Source organism: Rhinopithecus bieti, unplaced genomic scaffold (assembly GCF_001698545.2).
Source record: "Rhinopithecus bieti isolate Rb0 unplaced genomic scaffold, ASM169854v2 scaffold_9876, whole genome shotgun sequence".
In the NCBI taxonomy this organism is placed as follows: Eukaryota; Metazoa; Chordata; class Mammalia; order Primates; family Cercopithecidae; genus Rhinopithecus; species Rhinopithecus bieti.
This window is the reverse complement of record NW_016806295.1, coordinates 319353-335686: the sequence shown is the minus strand read 5'-3', so window position 1 is coordinate 335686 and position 16334 is coordinate 319353. Positions and strand designations below refer to the sequence as shown.

At 47.5% G+C, this 16334-nt stretch overlaps 1 protein-coding gene and 1 long non-coding RNA gene across 2 annotated transcripts in view; both read right to left on the bottom strand.

Moving 5' to 3' along the window:
• LOC108531789 (translation initiation factor IF-2-like) overlaps positions 1 to 4935 on the bottom strand; it is a 14459-nt gene extending 9524 nt beyond the window's left edge. Inside the window, exon 1 of the mRNA XM_017875401.1 lies at positions 4908 to 4935. Coding sequence (XP_017730890.1) covers positions 4908 to 4935 — 28 coding nt within the window. The remainder of the gene's footprint in view (positions 1 to 4907) is intronic.
• A 2353-nt stretch (positions 4936 to 7288) lies between these two features.
• LOC108531793 (uncharacterized) lies at positions 7289 to 11522 on the bottom strand. The gene is made up of 3 exons (XR_001886283.1): positions 10451 to 11522; positions 9667 to 9808; positions 7289 to 7435 (listed from the first exon to the last, which is right to left on the bottom strand). It is a non-coding gene; the product is annotated as an uncharacterized LOC108531793 (long non-coding RNA).
• Positions 11523 to 16334: the final 4812 nt, after the last annotated feature.

Genomic DNA, 16334 nt, shown 5'->3' with positions numbered 1-16334 from the left:
TCCTTCCTTCCTTCCTTCCTTCCTTTCTCTCTCTTTTTCTTTCTTTCTCTCTTTCTTTCCTTCTCCTTCCTTCCTTCCTTCCTTCCTTTCTCTTTCTTTTTCTTTCTTTCTCTCTTTCTTTCCTTCTCCTTCCTTCCTTCCTTCCTTCCTTTCTCTTTCTTTTTCTTTCTTTCTCTCTTTCTTTCCTTCTCCTTCCTTCCTTCCTTCCTTCCTTCCTTCTTTCCTTCCTTCCTCCCTCCTCCCTCCCTTCCTCCCTCCCTTTCTTTCTCTAAAAAAATATGGTGTATATATTTCCCTCCCTCTCTTTCTCTCTCCTTCTCTGTCTCTCTCTTTCTTTCTCTTTTTCTTTCTTTCTACAAGATCTTGCTCTGTCACCCAAGCTGGAGCACAGCAGTGTGATCACAGCTCACTGCAGCATCAATCTCCAGGGCTCAAGCGATCCTCCCACCTCAGTCACTCAAGTAGCTGGTACTACAGGTGTGAACCACCATGCCTGGCTAATTTTTTGTATTTTTAGTAGATACAGGGTTTTGCCGTGTTGGCCAGGTTGGTGTCAAACTCCTGGCCTCAAGTGATCTGCCTGCCTTGGCCTCCCAAAGTGTTAGGATTACAGGCATGAGCCTCCACACCCAGCCTGTTTTATCTTTTTGTTATGGAAATTTTCCCTCTCAAACAAAACCAAAGGCAGAGAGAGTTGTAAAATTAGCCCTCACATATTCCGCACCAGCTTCAACAATTATCAGCATATATCAATCTTGTTTCGGGTATATTTCCACTCACTCCACCCCTGGCTTTATTTTAAGCAAATCCCCAGACATCTGTAGTTTCCTTTGTACATACCACAGAATTACATTTCTTATCTAGTGCCTTTGTCTAGTGGCTTGAAATAGCCATCATTTATTAGATTATAATTCTGTGGGTCAACAATTTGGGCTGGGATCAGCTGGATGGTTCTTCTGTTGGTTTTGTCTGGGCTCTGCCATTTGGATACAGTCAGCTGGTGACTTGAGTGGAGCTGGACAGTCTTGGATGGCCTCACTCACATGTCTGGGCAGTTGGCTAAGGTGCCTCAGTTATCCACATGGCCTCTCCAGCAGGCTAGCTTCGGCAGGCTTTCGTGGTGGCAGTTTTCCAAGAGAGGGCAAGCCCCAATGTGCAAGCACTTTTCAAGTCTCTGCCTGCATCATGTTTGCTAATGTCCTATTAGCCAAAACAAGTGACATGACCAAGCCCAGCATTAATGTGGGAAGGAGAATCACAAGGGCATAGAAATGAGGAGTAACCCACTGGGAGCCATCACTGTAGCAATGTATCAAGAGAATATGTTTGTAAAATATAAGGACTCCCTCCCATACACCCTTTTCAAAAATGTAACCACAGTTCCATTATCACAGCATACAAAATTAACCATAAATCTTTAAATGTTAACAATATCCCCTTGGTGTTTACATTTCCCTAATTGACACATAAATGTTTCTGTTTTGTTATTTTTTATAGTTGTTTGAATCAGAGTTCAAATAAATCCACACACTGCATTTGGATATGTCCCTTAAGTCTCTTTAAATCTACAGATTCTCTGTTCTCTCTGTTTTTTAATTTTATTTTATTGTTTTTGGGATGGAGTCTCACTCTGTTGCCCAGGCTGGAGTGCAGTGATGGGATTTCAGCTCATTGCAACCTCCACCTCCTGGGTTCAAGCAATGCTGTTGCCTCAGTCTCCTGAGTAGCTGGAACTACAGGCATGCACCACCATGTCCGGCTAATTTTTATATATTTTTTTTTTTATTAGAGACAGAGTTTTGTCATATTGGCCAGGCTGGTCTTGAACTCCTGACCTCAGGTGATCTGCCTGCCTCAGCCTCCCAAAGTGTTGCGTGAGCCAGCATGCCCAACCCTCTCTCTTTAATGTTACGGTAATTTATTGAAGAACCTAGGTTATTTTTCCTGAAGAATGTCCCACATTCTGGATTATGTTGTTTGCACCCCCCCGGTCCCCGTTTCTGTTTAGCATGTTCTTCCATCTCTGCATTTCCTGATATATTTAGGTAATTTAGATGTGGAGGACCCATCAGATTTCAATGCAGGTTTTTGGAAATGTTTCATAGATGATAGGCATTTCCACCAGCACACATATAATGTTTGGTTCTATCTCTTTTAGTGATGTTCGGATATACTATAGGGTTCGGGTGTTTTCAGCCTGAACTCGTCAGCTTTTTTTTTTTTTTGAGACAGAGTCTTGCTCTGTCTCCCAGACTGGAGTGCAGTGGCGCGATCTTGGCTCACTGCAAGCTCCGCCTCCCGGGTTCACGCCATTCTCCTGCTTCAGCCTCCCGAGTAGTTGGGACTACAGGTGCCCGCTGCCACGCCCGGCTAATTTTTTGTATGTTTTTTAGTAGAGAAAGGGTTTCACCGCGTTAGCCAGGATGGTCTCGATCTCCTGACCTCATGATCTGCCTGCCTCGGCCTCCCAAAGTGCTGGGATTACAGGCGTGAGCCACCGCGCCTGGCCATGACCCATCAGCTTTTTATTCAGGGGTTTTAGCCCTTGATAATCGTGACCTTCCTCCGATATTTCAGTGGGGAATGCAATGTGGAAATTTCTAATTCTATCATTCCTCTGCATGGATTAGCTCATCCACAGTTTGGCTCTCCTGGGATACAGTTTATACATGAAAGGCAAGAAAAGTCCTGATTCTTCCCCTTTATATACCAGTTTTCAGAAAATATTTTGACTTTGCAGCATTCTCCAAAAGTGGTCAATTAAGATTGTTTCCTTTTGTTTTGTTTGAGCATTATGATGAAGCCATATTTGGTTTTTGTTTTCACATTTGAAATGTTACTGAATACTTCAGGTTTTATTCTTTTTAATGTTCAAACTCTCCCATCTTTGGCCAATGAGGCTCTTCAAGCTGGCTCTTGAGTCCTTTTTACTCACTCTAAGGAGTCTTTGAAGGCTCCCGTTGTCCATTTCTTGCCCTGCACTGGGAGTTTGTTAGGCGTTGCTCTGAGAGCATATGGCTTCTTTCAGCGGAAAATGCAATTTAGAGACCACAGTCTGGGCACTGGGTGGGGTTGGAGGGGTCAGGAGAGTTATTTGTTACTAAATTAGTCATTGTTTCTATGTTTTGGAGAATAACCACTTCAGAACTAACAGAATAATAATTTCAGGACGATAATATGAAAATTAGTACCAACAATGTGATTACTGAAGACAGTTTAAGATTTTTTTGTCTTTGCAGTTCTTTTTGTCCTTAGGATACATCTCACTAGGGAGGAAGCACTCAATTACACAAGGCTTCCTGTTAAAGCACCCTGGAAAGTATGTTTCTCCACGGGTTAAGCTACCAAATTGATACATAGCTTTATGTCTGTCATGTTACTTTTGACCTTTAAGTAGCTTTCTTTTTCCTTTTGGTTTAATTTTGTTTTATAGTTATGTCAAACAGTTACATGATTTCAAAGTCCAATCTATAACACAAAGTGTGGTCAGAGGAACCTGGCTTCTATCCCAGGCCCCCACGCTTCCCTACTCCCCTTTTCTGCACCCTCCTTTTCTCACTTGAAACTGCATTGCAAGAGCACTTCCTTAGGCTTCAGGAGCACTTCTTCCTTACCGAAGTGGTCTGTTGTGGGGATCACCAGCGTGAGAAGGGAAGTGTCCACAATGTGCGATGCTACCTACCATGGGTTTCAGATTGTTTGAATGGTGCTTAAAATGTAAATGAAATAGAACAAAAAAGTAAGTGTTGTTTATGTGTAACCATTGTTTAGTTTTATACACCTGTGTATGTACTTCTTTTTTTTTGACAGAGTTTCGCTCTGTCACCCAGGCTGGAGTGCAATGGCACGATCTTGGCTAACTGCAACCTCCGCCTCCTGGGTTCAAACACTTCTCCTGCCTCAGTCTCCTGAGTAGCTGAGATTACAGGCATGAGAGACCACACCCAGCTAATTTTGTATTTTTAGTAGAGATGGGGTTTCACCATGTTGGTCAGGCTGGTCTCAAACTCCTGACCTCAGATGATCCACCTGCCTTGGCCTCCCAAAGTGCTGGGATTACAGGCATGAGCCACCATGCCTGGTGTATGTACTCTTTTACAGTGCGTCTTGATGTATTTTGTGCTGCTATAATATAATAATATCACAGGTGGAGTTATTTATTTATTTATTTACTTATTTATTGAGACAGAGTCTCTCTCTGTCACCCAGGCTAGAGTGCAATGGTGCAATCTCAGCTAACTGCAACCTCCGCCTCCTGGGTTCAAGCACTTCTCCTGCTTCAGCCTCTTGAGTAGCTGGGACAATAGGCACCTGCCACCAGGCCCAGCTAATTTTGTATTTTTAGTAGAGGCAGGGTTTCACCATATTGGTCAGGATGGTCTCAAACTCCTGACCTCAGGTAATCTGCCTGCCTCGGCCTCCAGAAGTGCTGGGATTACAGGCATGATCCACCACACTCAGCCTGGTGGGGTAATTTATAATGAACAAAGATTTATTGGCTCATGATTCTGGAGGCTGGGAAGTCCAGGGTCAAAGGACTGATATCTGGTGAGGGCCTTCTTACTGCATCACCCCCTAGAGGAAGGGCAAAGAAAGAATCAGAGTGAGAGGGAGGGCTGAACTCCTCCTTTCTGTGGATTTAATCCATTCATAAGAGCAAAGTCCTCATGACCTAATCACCCCTCAGTGGTCCTACCTCTTAATACTGTTACAATGGCAATGAAATTTCAACATGAGTTTTGGAGGGGACATTCAAACCATACCACAGTGCAATCTATTTCTTCATCATCAAAAAAATTTGACAAACCCTGGATTAGTTAATTCTGAAGGTTCCTTTGGCACCAAGATTCTGTAATTCTGCCTCCTATTTAGAGAATCATGCCCTAGACTTCCTGGGACAAGCCCACCTTTTCCATTGACAAATTTCTCCGGCATCAGCAGCTAACCTCTCCTGGCATTCACCTGTCTCTTAAGACAGGTGACAGTGGAAGTCCCAAGATCTAAACAGTGCCACTCTCTGCTGGGACAGGTTCTCTGTGGTCCTGGGTTTGATCTTAGCATCTAGGTCTGTATGCTTCCAGAAGCTCTCTCACCTTCTTCTGACTCACAGGTGCTGCTGGAGATACTATGTGAGTATCCCCAAAGAGCCTTGGGAGCCATCCAGGTCCACACTCAGAAACCCACACAGAGCTGGGGCAGTAACCTCAGTGTCCTATGGACCAACTTGAGATATTTTAAAGATTCCCCAGGGTTACACTGACTGGGCCCAATCTTTTGTAGAGGCTTAGTCCTTCCATGGGAATGGTTTGCACCTGGAGCCTACGAAACATGACACTGAGGGTTGCCTGTTTCCACACCATTGCCTTTTTCTTTAATGATGTGTGCCCAGGACGCCCGGGGAATCAGGACTGACTTGGTGTTGGGTTTTCCTGTGACTGGCTCAGGGTGGGCATGTGATGCAGGGAACAGGAAGAGGAGTGTTTCAGTGAAAGGTCTTCCTGGTGGTAAGGAAAAAGTATACTTTCCCTTCCGCTGGGGCCCTGTGCAGTGTGAAGTGCTGAGGGTGGGAGCAGCCCTCCGTGATTTATGAGGGAGACACCCCAAACCCCAGACATGCTGAATAGGCCTGGCAACCTGTGGGAGCGTTTCTGAGCCTTGGAAAAGAGGCGTCCCTCAGAGTCATTATCACAGACGCCAGTGATGACCAGACATTCTGTGACTGGCAGTCAGTGGCATCCTGGCAGAGAGGGTCACACTCTTCCTTTGAGGTCCACAGGAAGGGACCATGCTGGGGGTACCTTATAGGCCACTCACTGTTTGGAGTTCAGGAGCTCCAAGAATAAGGGAATTTGGTTCTTGCCCTGCACAAATATGAAGGGAGGATGCCCCCTTGGCATTGCCATGCCGATTGCAATGGGAATGAGAGAGGGCAGGGCAGGTTGCTCATTTTGTAATTGGCAAAGAGTGGGGGCTTTTTATAATAGAAACTAGGGCAGTTTTAACAGTCCCACAGAGCCCCTTGCTTTAGTATGAGCAGCCACACCCTGTTGTGATTTTATTGTCATTCATACTGTCACTTGATCAGCTCCTTTAAGGCTTCACTGACTTCTATTCTCTCAGATACTGTTGTTTGTGCAATAATAAGACTCTTAAGTCTTTGCAAGCAAGTTAAATTGAAATACACCAATTTCCTGTATGCAGTATGGGAATTATTCTCTAAAATGTAAATGTACTATGTGAGGTCTCAATGGCTAGGTGTGGATCCAAGTTTTGTGAGGTCTGAAGATAATATAGTCATAAGACTCCTTTAAGAATTAAAAATTTTGAAAGCAAAATTAGGTATAAAAGCAATTATTTAGAATGAGAAAATAAATCCTTACAAATTTTAAAGAGCTGAAACCATCACAAACATCATAAAGTATAGAAATATAACATCTTTTTGTAGTTAACTTCCTGACATAATTATATAATACGTGTTTTCTTACATTTTTGGCTACAAACTCTGTAGTCATCCTTTATAAGGCAGGGTTTTTTTGGTCATATTTTCTATACAACATATAAAAGGTAATTTAATCTTTTATCTGGCACAGGGGTCGGTAAATTTCTTCTGTAAAGGACCAAAGCAAATATTTCAGGTGTTGGGCACCAAGCCTATGTATTGAGTACTCATATCTGCCATTGTAGCAGGAAAGTGGCCATAGACAATTTGTAAATGAATGAGCGTGGCTGTGTTACAATAAAACTTTATTTACAAAAACAAGTGACAGCCTCCAGGACATAGTTCAGTTGATAGTCTAGCATCAAAATAATAAATTTAATTAAAAGTTTAGAAAACTTTCAGCTTCACAATCCATTATTAGTAATATCATGTACATTTTTAAGACTCAAATTTGGGACATTTTCTTTTCTTTTCTTTTTTTTTTTTTTTTTTGAGATGGTGTCTCGCTCTGTCGCCCAGGCTGGAGTGCAGTGGCACGATCTCGGCTCACTGCAAGCTCCGCCTCCCAGGTTCAGGCCATTCTCCTGCCTCAGCCTCCGGAGCAGCTGGGACTACAGGCGCCCGCCACCACGAGTGGCTGATTTTTTTTCTATTTTTAGTAGAGACGGGGTTTCACCATGTTAGCCAGGATGGTCTCGATCTCCTGACCTTGTGATCCGCCTGCCTCCACCTCCCAAAGTGCTGGGATTACAGGCGTGAGCCACTGCGCCCAGCTGGGACCTTTTCTAATAGGTTTTTTTTCTCTATATGAGCTGTAAGGTTTCCAGGCATTTTCAGGTTTTCTTGTGCAGAGATTCATCTTAATTAAACACACTTCGAAGTGATAATGCCTCTTAATCCGTTTGTCCCTGTTATCTGCATTTCACTGCTTTGGTGGCAGTTTTGCGTGCTTTTAACTGGAGCCATCAGACATCAGGCCAAGATGTATCTGAGACACTAAAACATAATGGGTAAGAAGAAATCTATAAAGAACACGACTGCACATACAAATGCTTTCGCTGTGGTAGTGCTACAAGTTTATGCCTCACAAACGGAAATTCTGACAAATCCTACTTCTTTTGATTCCCAGCAGCAGACCTGACTTGGAGGGAGGGTGGCTGAGAGGAGGCAGACATCATGGTGAACACTGCCTTGTGTCACTGAGATCCTTGCTTACCTACTCCATCTGGCCCGAGGGCTCGGGCAGGAAACCTCACCGCATCTGCTGTAAGCCTCACAGCCTTGGACATCAAAACAGCCCTGAGCTCCCATGTGCCCTGACTGGCTGGACAGCCTTTCCCCACTGCCCAGCTGGAAGGAGCCACCAGGGACACAATGCCAGCTCCCTGTCCTGCTCCTTCTCGTCCACTCAGAGGGGTGGAAGGAGGACTCTACAGTGGCCGGCCCCGGCAAACCACCAGTCAGAGGTTCAAGTTCCCACTTGTGAATATACAGTGAGAGTGGCCCAGCAGACCCCTGAGTGGCACCGTCATCAAGGGTTGGAGGATCCCAGGTGAGCAGCAGTGGGAGGGAGACCAGTGAGCGCCAACAACCCAGCATGAAGCGCGCAACTCACTTGCTACACTGGCAAACCCTTGGATGAGCCTGCAGTTCCTCTAACAAGTCTGGTTTCCCAAGCGCCTTTCTGATGCATACTGTAGGATGATTTATCCTCCTTAGCGAATTTGGCGTAGAGGACACCATGTGATGGTTAACGTCAGGTGTCCATTTGGCTGGATTGAAGAACACCTAGCGAACTGGTGAAGCATTATTTTGGGGCATGCCTGTGAGGGTGTTTCCAGAGGAGATTGGCATGAGTCTGAGTGGATGAGGAGGGGAAGAGCCGCCCTCCGTGTGTGTGTGTGTGCCATCCAATTGGATGAAGGCCCGAATAGAACAAACAGAAAAGATAAAATTGGTTGTTGTCTCTCCTAGAGCTGAAATACACTGTTCTACTGCCCTTGGACATAAAAACTCAAGGCTTTCCCTACTTTGGACTCTAGGACTTACACCAGCAGCCCACTGAGGTTCTCAGGTCTTCAGATTTGCACTGAGCCATGCCACCAGCATCCCAGGGTCTCCAGCATGTCAACAGCCTGTCTTGGGACTTCTTAGCCTCCATAATTGTGTGAAGCAATTCCCCTAATACATTCTCTCTCATATATCTATAGATCTACATCTACATATCTATATTCCATTAGCCCTGTCTCTCTGGAGAACCCTGACTAGTACAGACAGGATCATGAGTAAGCAACCAGGGCACTGACCTTGGATGGGCCACTTGACCTCACAGGGGTCTGGTTTTCTGGAGACAAACAGTGAGTGCCCTCTCCGCCCTGTTACGGTGACACTGAGACAATAGGCAGGGAAGCCTACATCACCCTTGGGCTTTGCCTCAGGTTTGAATGGCACCTTAGGGCCATTTCCATGTCCCTGCTTCCTGAATCTGAGTCCTCTGCATCCCTGCAAGGGATGCTCCATTCCCCAGCCTCCAGTGAAAACCCACTGAGGCAGAAAATCTCATTGCCCAGCAGGTCCCTCAAGTCTGCTGTTCTTCCATCTGTTTGGTGAGGAACAGGGGTGGAGGTGGGCAATGAAAGAGCATCCTTTCTCTCACCCATGCCCAGCCCACATTTTGGGGTCTCGAGCAGAAGGAAGGTGGGGTTGCATCCCCCTAAGGCCTGCGCCAGCATTCAGAACACAGGGTTCTCAGTGTGCAGCCTCAGTGTACGGCAGCCGCTGACAAATGGCAGAGCTTTCTGTCTGTGCAGCTATCTGCCTTACAGAGAGCTGTTTTCTGCTACGTCAAAGGCTGGGGAGAACCTGGGCATGTGAAAGGCTTGGGAGAACCTGGGCATGTCAAAAGCTTGGGAGACCTGGGCATGGCTGCTTTCTCTCCTTCCTTCTGTCCTGCCCAGCCACATGGTGACAGAGGGAACCTCGCGACAGAGCCTTGCCCAGGTGCATGCGGGGTGGAGTCCATCACAGTGCTGGCTGGTTTGTTGAAAAGGAGGCCAGGGAGGCTGGTAGGAGAACCCTACACTGTATACTTTTACTCAGTGATAAACCAAGCTATTCATGAATAATGTCCAGAGTGCGTCCTCAACACAGCGTGGCCCTCATGGTGCTCACTGCCCTGTCAGACTCCAAGCAACCCGAGGACAGGGTTTGGCATCTCTCTTGCTCACCTTTGCTTCACCAAAGTCCAGTGGGCCCTCAGGACGTTATTCCATATGCGTGGTAGAATCTGTTGCATAAGGTCATGGCAAGTCCGCACAGTTACTTGCAACATGGCCCTTTCAACTGTCAGCAGGTTCTGGACTCCAAAACCTACATAATGTTATGTGAGGTTGAGAGGAAACACATAAGCACACTTGCAACCTATAGGACTCAGGTAGTAAGCTTATCCTGGGGGTGGAAACCCCCATCCCCAAGAGTCCAGGTGACATCTCCACCCCAGACCAGGAAGCAGACCCTCCAGGCTACTTCCCCTCACTTGTCCTAAGGAGAAGTCAGGCAAGCACCTTGCCAGGGGCCCAAGAATAAAGTTTTCTCCCAGCGCCTTATAGTCTCTGGTATATGGGCATATAGGGGGCACTGGATGTGTGGAAGGCTGGAGAACCCAGCAGTCCCCACCGGTGGGCTGCTCATGCCCACATGAACAGGCAGACAGTGCCTGTTCCACATGGAGCAGGTGTCTCTTTCCAGTTTCTTTGAAAGCCACATGGTCATGTGGATGGATGGCCATCCTGAGAGGCAGACAGAAGACAAGACTCGGGCCAGCCTGTTGGGTCTCTGGATGGATGGGTAACCCTGGCAAGTTAGACAGGTGCACTGAGCCTTTGTTTTCTCATCTACAGCATGGGAATGATAATGGCATCCGTTTTGTAGCATGACTGCGTGGATTAATATAGGTAGTGCTTAAGCAGAGCCCAGTACCCGGTAAGCACAACATTTCAGTTATTATAATACCTGAGAGGGAAGAGGCAACTCCCAGTCAGAAGTTCCACGCTTCTTACGGATAGCAGCAGCTCCTGTCACGGCTCTGCTCATGGCTGTGGACCTGGAGCAACTTGGACAGACGGATGCGTGGGAGGAAAACACCTGCTCCCAGAATGACAGGATCAATGCCTAAACCTCAGGGCATCAGCTCTGACCCGAGGGTGAGCCCCAGAGGCAGTCCGTTCTTGGGGGCAGCAGGAGAAACCAGGAAAAGAGGCAGGCATAGCTTGTATCCAGCCTTCCAGAAGGTTCCACTGTGCACCAGGAGGAGTGGCTGAGGGGCTGTACTGCGGTGTCAGCCGCCATTATTTCTAACCAATTCATGCTTCAGCAGCCAAACAGGAAGTGCTCACAGCTCACTGCTGCGTGGATTTTGTTCTTGGTCTGATACAATAACCTAGAACCTAGGGTTTCCGAGAGCGTGGGGGAGACAACCAAAGCAGCTGCCAGCCCAGAGCCTGCGTGTGTGAGGGAGGACCTGAGGCAGGGTGGAGAGGGTGAGAGGACAGCTAAGAGTAGGGGACAGCAGGGAGTGGAGGCACCCAAGCTGGAGCAGGGATAGAGCAGGCAGGCAGGGGAAGGGGATTGGGCCCGGAAATGCTGTCCCGCCGCCATCCAGAGTCAGACCCATAGTCAGGACCCCTGCACCTCACCACACCCGCTTCCTGGACCCTCAGAGGCTCAACAGCACTGGTCCCAAAGGAGAAGGGGCCTGGGGCGGTCAGAACATGCGAGAAGTGGCAGCGCGTGGTGCCCAGAAAAGCAGCCAGGTCTGAGGCCTGGGCTCCCGCTGGGCTCCCGCTGGGCTCTGAAAAGTCCCAGTAATAAGACCCAGGGCAAGTCATCTGATCTCCTCAGCTCAGGGCTCAGGCAGCACAGCCAGCAGCTCCTGCCCGTGGAAGCCGAGGCCCAGGACAAGTACCCCTTGGAGCCTGACTCGCCAGGCCTGAGCCGGGCCTTCAGGACCTTCTCCTGCTCTGAGGCTTCCACTCCGCTGCGTGAAGTCAGTTCCCAGGCTCCTTCTTCCCCGGCAGGCTCTGGAGGGACGGCTCTCCCAGAGAGGTACTGGCTCCTTCTTTCAACTTGCCTTGCTGACTTGCTGAGATTTTCCAGAAAGTGGCTGACAGTCCCCACCTGCTGGTGACGGCGTGGGTGGATGGGAGGCCTCGGTGATTCAGGAGCACCAGCTGGCTCCTTGACGAGCTGGGCCATGGCCACCGCCCCCTCCTCCTCTTCCTGAGCTCTGGTGGAATCACTACTCTCTCCCCCTTTGAATCTTTTGATTCACTGATTACAACACACACACACACACACACACACACACACACACACACACACACACACACTTGCTCTCTCTCTCTATCTCTACAAGAGAAACCAATGGCAATTTCTGCTCAGTGTCCACTGCTGATCAGTGACCAGTTCCCTACTGGAAAGAAAACTCCAAGAAGCCTGATCCCGTTTTGCTTCTGGGTGTTCCAGGACGAGCTGGCACTTGGGAAGGGGTCCCAAGGGCAGGGTGCCCTGGCCCTGAGGACCAGCCACAGCGTGGAGGGGGTGAGAGTTGCTGCCGCACCCCGTCCTCGGAGTCTCTGCCAGGAAAGTGAGGGGCCATGGGGAGCTAATGATATTCCCTCCATGTCGTCACCCCTCCAGGACGCCCTCCCCACCAGAGGCTCCTTGCAGCCAGTTAGGAAAGTACATCATGAGTTCAGTGACGTCCCCAGTTTGGGGACTCCTGGGTCCCTGACACAAGGACAAGGAGTTGAGACAAGTGTGTCACAGACACGGATTTGGAGTCAATGGGCGGGAGATGAGGCTGTGAGAGGTGGAGAAAGGAAGAAGACCAGTGGGAAAACCAAGGTCCCCTGGTGGCCCCCGGCTGGAATTTGAGTTCAGTCCACACCCATAAGGCCACTCCCTCTCCCACCTCCCTGAGATCTGCCTCCCTTGCCTGTCTCCATTTTGCACCCCTGGATTTGGCCCCAGGGCTTGTTCATGACCTTGACAAAGGGCAGTTTCTAGGGACAGGAGACTTCAGAAGCTCACTCTAAGCAGTGGAGGAAAGAAGGACAGGAAGGCAGCAGGGCAGGGCAGGCAGGCGGGAAGGGGTGGAGGAGTAGGCCGACTTGGGAGAATGGCCTGGCCTCCAGAAAGCCTGGGTACCACTGCCGTTTTGTTTGAAAGGTTGAAGACTTGGAGCAAGTTTGAAAGTGAGTGGGGGCTAGGCACAGTGGCTCATGCATGTAATCCCTGCACTTTGGGAGGCCAAGGCAAGTAGATCACCAGAGGTCAGGAGTTCGAGACCAGCCTGTCCAATATGGTGAAACCCCGTCTCTACCAAAAATTAAAAAAAAAAAAAAATTAGCCGGGCATGGTGGCACATGCCTGTAATCCCAGCTACTTGGGAGGCTGAGGCAGGATAATCACTTGAACCAGGAAAGCAGAAACTAGAGTGAGCTGAGATTATGCCACTGCACTTCAGCCCGGGTGATAGAGTGAGACTCTGGGAAGGAAGGAAGGAAGGAAGGAAGGAAGGAAGGAAGGAAGGAAGGAAGGAAGGAAGGAAGGAGAGAAAGAAAGAAAGAAGAAAGAAAAAGAGGAAAGAAAGAAGAAAGAGAGAAAGAGAAAGAAGAAAGAGAGAAAGAAAGAGAGAAAGAGAGAAAGAAAGAAAGAAAAGAAAGAAAGAAAAAGAAAGAAAGAAAGAAAGAAAGAAAGAAAAGAAAGAAAAAGAAAGAAAGAAAGAAAGAAAGAAGAAAGAAAAAGAGGAAAGAAAGAAGAAAGAGAGAAAGAGAAAGAAGAAAGAGAGAAAGAAAGAGAGAAAGAGAGAAAGAAAAGAAAGAAAGAAAAAGAAAGAAAGAAAGAAAGAAAGAAAGAAAGAAAGAAAGAAAGAAAGAGGAGAGGGGATATGTAACATGACTTGGTAACCCAACTGTGAGAGGAGGGTAATTGCAGGAGTGAAGTTCTTAGACATGGTGAGGGGAAGGGACAAGGCAGGGCGGGCCCCATGGATGCGGAGGAGAAGGGAGGCTGGCTAGCAGCAGGATGGGGGAAGGAAGGCAAGTGCCTGATTCCTCTGTTTGCTCTGCAAACTGGGACACGAGGCCCTCAGCTGGGGAACAGTGTGCTGGGTACTCAAAGACAGAAGAGAAGTCCGACACGCTTGACTAAGGAGGGGAAGGCGGAGTGTGGTAGGAATCCAGGCAATTCAAGGATGATTGGAGAAACGGATCAAGTCCATCGCCCTTGGTGACTTGCATCCAAATTCATTAACTCACCCAACAAACACTCAAGGATTGCCATTTACGAGGGAGGAGGAGGAGGGGGAGGCTAGGGATAGAGGAGGGAGAAGGGAAAGACAGTTACCTCGGTAGAGCCCGTACTGACTGCAGGAGCCAAGCAAAGTTTGTCTCAATCAACCACAGCATCTGTGGGGCTTTGAAGCCGCCCACGACTCCCATTGACTTGGGGGAAGACAGGCTTGGAGACATCACAGAACTTGCCTGGCATCACACGACTAACCAGTAATGGAGCCAGCACGTAAGCACAGGCCTGGCCCAGGTTCCATGGTTTAACATGTATGCCACCTGCTCCCAGCTTCTGTGCACAGAACAATCTGCTTTTTGGTGTGTCGCTCCACAAAGTCAGAATGCAAATTATCTTTGGAATTAATCATTCTGGTATTCGCTGGCCTTAAACATAGAAAGCCCATATCTTCCCCTGGCAGTCCACTCTTGCCTTGAATTCTCAAGAAATCAATCAATCAAAAAAAAAAAAAAAAAAAAAAAAAAATCCCTGGGGACTTCTTGGTGTGGGGCGAGCAGGTTCCTGACATTGCTCCACGCTGCCACGTGGCGGCGCCATTGAGGCCTGGTCCAACAGAGTCCTGAGATGTGTGGCTTGTCTGCTGCTGGCCTGGCCCGCCCGCAAGGGCACTGTGACCCCGGAGGGGAACCCACTCCCTCAGACCCAGCTGCGTCAGGGTGTCCTCTGCTGTGATCCCCAGGCTCGGCCTTTTTCCCAGCGACCCTCTTAGAGTGACAGTGTCCAGGGCCCTCTGACCACATGTCTAAACATGTAAAAGTCATAGCCAGGCGTGGTGGCTCACACCTGCAGTAATTCCACCACTCGGCCGGGCGCGGTGGCTCACGCCTGTAATCCCAGCACTTTGGGAGGCCGAGGTGGGCGGATCACGAGGTCAGGAGATCGAGACCATCCTGGCTAACACGGTGAAACCCTTTCTCTACTAAAAATACAAAACATTAGCCGGGCGTGGCGGAGGGCGCCTGTAGTCCCAGCTACTCGGGAGGCTGAGGCAGGAGAATGGTGTGAACCTGGCAGGCGGAGCTTGCAGTGAGACGAGATCGCGCCACCGCACTCCGGCCTGGGCGACAGAGCAAGACTCCGTCTCAAAAAAAAAAATAAAAAAGTAAAGGCCATAAATCAAACTAATATGTATAAAGTTATAGTTTTTATATGATTGAAACTTGGCAAAATATCATAGATGGCTGAATTTAATGATTGTTCATGTCTGGGTGTGATGTTGGTGGGTTGGTGGTGTTTGCATGAATAATAAAGTCATAATTCATAAACTGTTATTTATTCTGTAAAATTGATTTTTCCTGCCTTTGCTTTAGCAAAATCACTGATTATGTTGAGATGAGATTGTCATAGATTTATGTTCAAATGATAGGAAAGCCAAGTTAGACCTTTCTTGAATCATCAAAATAGCTGTTATGTATATATTTAAATTCAGTTTGGAGAAGCTTTGCTCTGTTGAGGTGGTAGCAACTAGAATCATTATTTGAATTCTTTTCTTTTCTTTTTTTTGAGAGAAAAAAAAGCCCAGCCTAGCCTGGAGTGCAGTGGCATGATCTTGGTTCACTGCAACCTCTGCCTACGGAGTTCAAACGATTCTCCCAGCCTCCTGAGTAGCTGGGATTATAGGTGTGTGCCACCACACCCGGCTACTAATTTTTGTATTTTTAGTAGAAACGGGGTTTCACCATGCTGGCCAGGCTGCTTTCCAGCTCCTGGCCTCAAGTGTGATCCTGCCACCTCAGCCTTCCAAAGTAGTGGGATTACAGACGTGAGCCACTGCGCCCGGCCTCATTACCCAAATTCTTAAAGCAATACTTAGGTTTGAAAATTAATCACAAATTATACATAATATGATCAAATAGTACAATGGGTCACATATGATAAAATTTCATTCGTGTGGAAAACATTACAAAATATCTTAATACTTAATGAAATACAAAATTTCATAATGAAAATTTTCATCACCTTTGTAAGTGGTGGTTTTCATGCAATCTCACTGTCCTTTTAAAGCAATATCTAGATCAACAGCCAAGTACATGGTAGGGAACATGTATTACACACACTTGTAGAGGAGGAGAGGTCTGCACTGTGGTCTGCAGGTCCTGGGATGGATCCCAGTGCTCCTATTCATTTTGCCTGCTGACTTGCTTATACAGGGAATAGAGTTTCCATGTATCTGTTCAATTTTTTTATTGTGGTGTTATCTTCAGTCACTATATATATATATTTTTTTTTTTTTCTCTGAGAATTTTTCTATTTGCCTCTGTCATGCACTGCAAAGATATCTCCTGCCTGGGACCTAATGGATGTTAATCATGGAGATTTCCACAACCCGACAGGTATAAATTCAGACTCCAAACCCATACATGGCAAGCAGGATTCTAATATGGCCCCAAAAGTCCCACCCCTGGTGTAAACTCCCTATAGAATTCCTTCCTCTTTAGTGTGTGCGGAATCAGTGACTATGATAGGATGTCACTCCTGTGATTGTCACAAGTCAGTTGACATTGAATTAATCAAGAGGGAGACTATT